The following is a 7,071-nucleotide window of genomic DNA, read 5'->3' as shown; positions in this document are numbered from 1 at the left end:
GTGCCCAGGTGGAGAAGAAGGCCAATGGCATCCTGGCTTGTATCAACAACAGTGTGCCCAGGAGGAGTAGGGAAGTGACTGTCCCCCTGTACTCAGCACTGGTGAGGCCACACCTGGAGCACCGTGTCCAGTGTTGGGCCCCTCACTGCAACAAGGGCATTGAGGTGCTGGACCAGGTTCAGAAAAGGGCAACAAAGCTGGTGAAGGGTTTAGAGAACCTATCTTACAATGAGCGACTGAGGGAATTTGGATTGTTTAGTCTGGAGGAGGCTACGGGTAGACCTTATCACTCTCTACAACTACCTGAAAGGAGGCTGTAGGGAGGTGGGGGTCAGACTCTTCTCCCATGTTACAAACGACAAGATGAGAGGAACTGCCCTTAACTTGCATGAGGGAAAATTTAGGTTGAATATCAAGAAAAAATTCTTTACACAGAGGGTCATTAAGCATTGGAACAGGCTGCCCAGGGAGGTGGTGGAGTCCCCATCCTTGGAATTGTAAAAGACATGTGGGTGTGGTGCTGAGGGACGTGGTTTAGGGACCCTCGCAGTGCAGGGTGAATACCTGGACTCTGTTATCTTAAACCAGATGGTTCTGTGATTCTGTAATGCAAATACCCCGCACTATAAAAAGAACACATTTTATGAAATTATTATGTTTCAAAGCAATTGCTATGTATCACATTACTGCTGCAATTTGAATAAAATTACTTTAATAAAAATACACTGTTTTAGAAGCACAAGCAAGAGTTTGAGTCCTTTCTAGCTTTTTTTTAGTTTATTTCATCTCAGTTAAAGACAAACTTAACAATACAAATAATGTTACTCTGTTTTACCAGTTCGGTTGGGGGTAGCTTCAGATTCTATTTTCTGTGTGAGGAATAATTTAAAAATACCTACTTCTTCCTCAACTACCTTGTTGAAAAACAGTGATTATGCGGGCAGCAGGAACAGGACTTTGGGTACTTGTAGCATCTCTAAACCTGCTAATCAGGTTCATATGAATACCTGTCTACATAAAACCAGTGTACGTTACACTAGCTGTGAGGAGGCATCTGATCATCTTGTTATCTTCTGGGGAATAAACCCTCTTTTCACAGTGGAAACTAGAACCACCATAGCTCAGGACCAAACAATCAGATCTTATGAGAAAGTACTCCATCAGGAATGTGCTGATAGGTGACAGAACCTGGAAACGCAGTGATACAATGGGCTGGAGTCAGTCAATAGTGAGTGACAGCAGGAAGACATGGTGTTACAGTCTCCCCACCTTGTTAGGTACTCAGAGTTATTTACAGTTACAAAATGCTAACCGGGCTGATGCGAGAGAGAAAGGGCTAACAATTTTCCTGGAAACACAAAATTGTTTTAAAAAGGATAACAGCACTGCATGTGTAATATCTGAAACAGAAGCAGCTTTTCAGCACCACCTTTTAAGCTGAACTGTGTATATTTATAAGTATTTGCGTATTTTTTCTAAGCTTCCCAGAAGGCATGTTTTTTTTCCTGGAGTCCCAGCAGGAGGACAGGTACTGTTGAAACAATTACCTTAATGCATCTTGGAAATAACCCCGCACCATTCTGTCTGGTCACGAAACTCACTGTAAATTTCTGAACTGTACTTGCATCGCTCTACAGTTATGGATTATCCTGAAGCCCAAAGCACAGTTTCATGCAGAGTAAGAAATGAAAGGATGAGGAGAAGAAGCATTCTGGAGCAACAGCTGACTCCAAATGCAAACCCAGCTTCAACCCTCACCCTTGCTATTAGCATAAACTAGAGACAAACACCAACTACAGAGTTTAGAAAAAGCATTTCTCTCCCTTTCAGCAGGCATATTTGTGCTCAATCCATGGGCTCTATGCTGCTCAGCAGTGACGTCCTAGGATATAACTGAAATTATTCTTTCTCCTACACCCTGAGCCTTACTGAATACTAGACTTAATCCACAATCATTACAGTAGAGACTTATGGGAAAGTGCATGCATATCTTTCCGAAATATCATAAGTGAAGAAAGCAAAAGGGTATCCGGCTAGCATCCTGCTGACAACAAAAAGATCTTTTACCGTGATGAAACAGGATGCACACAAAGCCGAGTGAAACAGATTCTATCAGGAAAGAACACAAGAAATTACTACTAAAATACTTTAAAATGTTTGTTTCCAAATAAACATGTATAGCATATGAATTGTCTTTTTCAGCCATGAGGCAAGTATTTATTTTTATGAAACTTCCTTGCTATCCTTGTAGACTTTGTTTATATAATACTATAGTGATTAACATGTATATTGACACCGATTATATTATTCATCTTCTTATTCAGTCTCCAACACTACATACAAAGCACTGGAACTACACGAAGTCAAATAAAGTTCAGCAGCAATGCCACACAGGCTGCAGGAGTGGCAGATCAAAGCGTAACAGGAATTATTCTGGGAAATTACACCATGACAAAGCTAGTAACCGGCAAAGTGTGATGTAGCAGAAAACAAAATCAAGAATTCATGGTGAATTCCCAGCTGCTGCCAGAGCACATTTTATGTTTCCTGGTTTCTTTTTTTTTTCCCCTCCTTTTTGTGCATTTGCCCTTTAGTGTGTTTTTTTAAACACAAAGATGGCTAACAGGAAATAGGAAAATAAAAGTAGAAAGGACCTCTTAAATATGTGGCCCTTTTCACTAGAATTACAGGAAGAGATTAATGGACTGAAAAGATGGATGTGCAACTATGGCAGAATTTTGTTTAAAAAAACCCCCAGAAGTTGGCAGCAATTACCCTACTTATATAAATGAGAAGGCTTTGAAAATGTATTGATTTCAACAACAGTTGCCACTGAAATTGTTCTTTTGGCAAAACATCTTTTTTGTGTAAAAAAGGCAATGCACCGTTCCAGGAGAAAGGCTGCTAGGCTTTGATGACTAGTGAGCAGTATGCAATGATTTCTAAATCTGTTTAGTAGTGCAATGATTATGTGACACATTACTAAGGATAGTGCTTATTAAGATGTCATTACTGACACAATACAGAACGAAACAAAATATTTTAGAACCAGGAAAATCCCATAACATAAATGCCAAAACAAACTTCAAAAATTCCAAATCCTGAGTATGCAGACACAGCTAAGCAGGGCAGCTGCAACTTGATACCAAACAGAATCTCGAGAGCAGACTGAGACACTCTTGTGCGATGTGTCCACGCACTGAAGACATGTATGGGAAGGAAAAAGCATGTTAACAAACAGCTATTCAACTTTCCTCGCCTGAGAGAGGTATACAACCAAATCTTGGCATCAAGTACTGTTATCTTTTTAAAATGTCCTATCAGTTGCTGTTCAGGGTGTGCACATTCAAGATGAACTCGACAGTGAACAAGCTACCTTTCTGAAAGATTATATTTATAAAATTACAGAGAATCTTGTCTCAATTCAATATTCAAATAAAGATTATCTCCTGACAGGGAGAACCAGAGTGTAAACCGAATGTTGTTTCTGAAATGGCTAATTACTTGTGTGGTAAAAAATTCAAGTGATGAGATTCTTTGGTGTTCACAATTTTCTTTGAGCTCATTAAAGAGTTCTGGTTCTGAAATTCCCACCAGACACTCTGAAGAGCTTGAGCTGTGCTTGACGAGCAAGTCTTTCTGTCCTTATTCATAAACACCACATTCCATCAGTGCCCATCAATGCACAGCAGACCAGTGTCCAATTATCCTGGATCATCTGACTACACAAGAAGGGCTCTCTTTTGGGAGCTGTGACACAAACTCCCTGCTGGTTTGTGTCACAGATTCCCAACACACACCAGCCCCCTCTACAACCCTATGTTCCTGACTGCACTGTCTTCCCTGTTCTCTCTAAATTAATCTCCACGCAAAAGTGACAACATACTGCTGCATGCAGCTCCAGTTCTATAAAATTCTCCTCTCCATTCATTTTCCATAGCCCTTATTGCCTGATGAGATGTGCCTCCCAAAAACACAGTTGAATAATGTAACTAGCATCTGCTGTTTTTTCTGCCTCTCCCATTACAGCAGATTTTTAAAGACTGTATTTAATATAGCACTATGTGATTTTATTAACAGAGGCAAGGTCTAGGAAGTGGTGAAATTTCTGGTGGATCTCAGATTCTCGATAATCTCTTCGTTGGTGCCAATGCAGCAGTGTTTAATGTGGTGAGCAGCCCCACTGTGTCTGAACAGTTTGAGTGCATCACATTCTTGATGCATAATGATGGTCTCTTCATAAAAGCACACAGTGATAAATGCTCCCCTCTGACAGAAAGAGGGATCCTGCTCTTACGCAAAGCTTGGATGTTTATCTCAGTCCTTGTTCAGCCACGTTAGCAAGTACTCTGCATGAGGACTGCAGCTTCTATGTCGCTTATAGGCAAAACCAACTCTATTGAACAGCTTGAATGTTGTCTTTTTTAAAAACAATGCACACAAGAAAAAGCTCTATTGCCCCAAGAAAAAGAAAATAGCCTAGAAATTAATAGAACAAGAGAGTAAACCATGACTGACTTTTTTTTGTCTAATGATTTCTTGAGAGGGAGACTGAAAAGAGCTTTTCTTCCCTGAAGAGTCTCTAATAAGTCATGGTTATTCAAACAAGAGGTGATAAAATTCCCCTGGCTTTTGGAGCTACAGACAGACACCATACAGTGAATGAACAAATTATGAAATGCTTATCTACAGAAAAAGTTTCCCAGATTCATAATATTCATATATATTCATATGCAAGAAGACAGGAAAAGTTCATCCAAAGTTACTTTCTTTTCTGAACTCCACCACATATTATCAAGAGAGTTTTTAAGTAGTAGAGTTTTTATCTCAGAAGTAAAAATAAAACAGGGAAATATAAAATGTAAATGGCTTGGGTGACTATGGAATCTAGTGCTCCTGCCACACTTAGTTTTAGAAAAACTAAATAGGATAGTAGGATAAAACATAGGACGTAATTTCTCTCGTGTATGAGCCAAAGCACTCAATTCACTTCAGGCAGACATTCTTGTTCTCCTTCAATGACTTTACACAGAAGTTTTAAAAAAAGGAGAGCTCTGATCTATGGGTGACTAAACACATAATTAAAGCAGGCAGGAACAGTGAGAAGCCATCACAACTTGAGGCGAGGAGTGGGGGTAGGCTGGGAGCCTAGCCAGCAGCAGGAGAGGAAACGCTGTGCTCTCAGTTTGAAGGATACAGCTCTGCTTTCTTACTCTGCCTCCTGGTCACCAGTGGTAAACACAGTAATGCCAGAGACATGGTGAGATCTAGGTAGTCTTACATCTTTGCATATGCAACCAATTGCAGCTCCACAGTATGTCTGTGCAGGGCTATGTATAAATGTCTCGGCTAGCTCAATATTTTTGCATAGGCATTCCCAATCTTTAACTGTAAAACACACTTTCATACGCATTTCCATGACTTCCAGATTCTGACATCTTAGTTTCTTTTTACCAGAAAATATTCAACTACTATCCATCCATCATCACTTAAGCAAACATGCTAGTCTGTGGCTATTTTGGTTCTGACGCTGTTTTAATCCTCAGAGAATGGCACATTTAAAATGTTGTCTCAGCTTATGATAATTTATATAACTTCTGTGACTTTCCATTACAGACTTAAAACCATGTATACATAAATAAACACTTAGAGTAGTTGAGTACCACTGAACTAATTATAGCTGTATAGTCTTGCCATGAAAGACACCTTCAGCTTCGTGGTTGCTAAGGCTGCAGAATAGGGTTTACTTTGGGTTAATATTTAAAAATTATTTTTGAAACCAACATTACTAGAAAAAAAATTTCATTAATTTCTCATCAAGCCCAATGTTTTGGGAACAGCGAACTTCACATCAAGTGTCGTGACTGAAGAGATGCAGAGGACATTTCTAGGACTGTGTTATTACACACATTCAAATGCCATTCCTTGAGAAGCAAACAATACTTACCAGACACAGTGACATAAATTTAAGTTCAGTTAATTTTAATAATACTAAGTAGAACTTCCCAGCTCTAACCATTTGATCTAATCTCAACAACGTTAAAATGGAAGAACATCCCACATGTATGTAATGTGTAAGAAAGATACTATTGGTACAGGAAGAAATGAAATGAGAATTCTACAGGAACTGAGTCTAAGTAAACCAGTGTCCTGGAGATGAAAGTAAAAGATTAACAGAAAGAAAGATCTCAGACTGCATTGTGTAAAAAGCCTGAATCTTCACATGCAATGTGTTTAGATTATTTCAACTTTTGTTTTATAGTATTTTATTTGCAAAAAGATAACTCTAATATAAAAAAGAATTAACCAGAACACATTTAAATGAAATGAGGAATTGCTAAAGAAAAACAAGTTGCAACATTTTTTCCATAACCTTTTAACTGGACATACAACGAGCTGTTCAAACTGCTTACCATTTGCCTTGTTCATTTATAAACTGTTGAACTGCATATCCAAACTGTTCTCTTGATGGACCAGAAAATATTTTTGCTTCTAGAAGCCCAACATTGTAGGCCTCACAGCAGTTATGAAGAAGGCCTGTTAACAGAAAGATTACAATTATCAGAGAAGCAATTAAAGAAGAATCTTGCTCCTGGATCTGTGGCAGCTCCCCCGACAGAAGAAAAATAGAGTGTACCCTTTGACATGTGCAAGAAAAAAAAAACAACCGCCTCTTCCCTGCAGTACCCATGTGCCCATGCACAACGTCAGTCTCGCACTCTTTACGTGTCATGTAAGGTTGTGGACTGAGATCAATGACTCGTCCGCTGTCTGCCTTAACAAAAGTTGCAGCATTACTACTGGGAGTGTTTTAGCTGAAGGGAGGCAAGGAATACGGTCTGCTATCCCCTACCTTACGGCATACAAAGCTTACAGCACAACAGTTAAGCTTACAGCACAACAAGAACATTACGCCCTGCTAAGGTACTTTAGAATCACAGAACTGTTTAGGTTAGAAAAGACCTTTAGGAAAATTGAGTCCAACTATTAACTCAGCACAGCCAAGTCCACTACTAAATCACATCCCTCAGGGCCACATCTACACGTCCTTTAAGACCTCCAGGGATGGTG

General features: G+C 39.4%; 1 protein-coding gene across 1 annotated transcript in view; it reads right to left on the bottom strand.

The window, feature by feature from the left end:
• The window catches only part of ITGA2 (integrin, alpha 2 (CD49B, alpha 2 subunit of VLA-2 receptor)), a gene marked incomplete at its 5' end in the record, with an annotated part of 48,237 nt that extends 41,630 nt beyond the window's left edge, over positions 1–6,607 (bottom strand). Inside the window, one exon of the mRNA XM_010134490.1 lies at positions 6,414–6,607. Coding sequence (XP_010132792.1) covers positions 6,414–6,607 — 194 coding nt within the window. The remainder of the gene's footprint in view (positions 1–6,413) is intronic.
• Between the last annotated feature and the right edge of the window lie 464 nt (positions 6,608–7,071).

Source organism: Buceros rhinoceros, unplaced genomic scaffold (genome assembly GCF_000710305.1).
Source record: "Buceros rhinoceros silvestris isolate BGI_N320 unplaced genomic scaffold, ASM71030v1 scaffold4264, whole genome shotgun sequence".
In the NCBI taxonomy this organism is placed as follows: domain Eukaryota; kingdom Metazoa; phylum Chordata; class Aves; order Bucerotiformes; family Bucerotidae; genus Buceros; species Buceros rhinoceros.
This window is presented reverse-complemented; position numbering and strand designations above follow the sequence as displayed.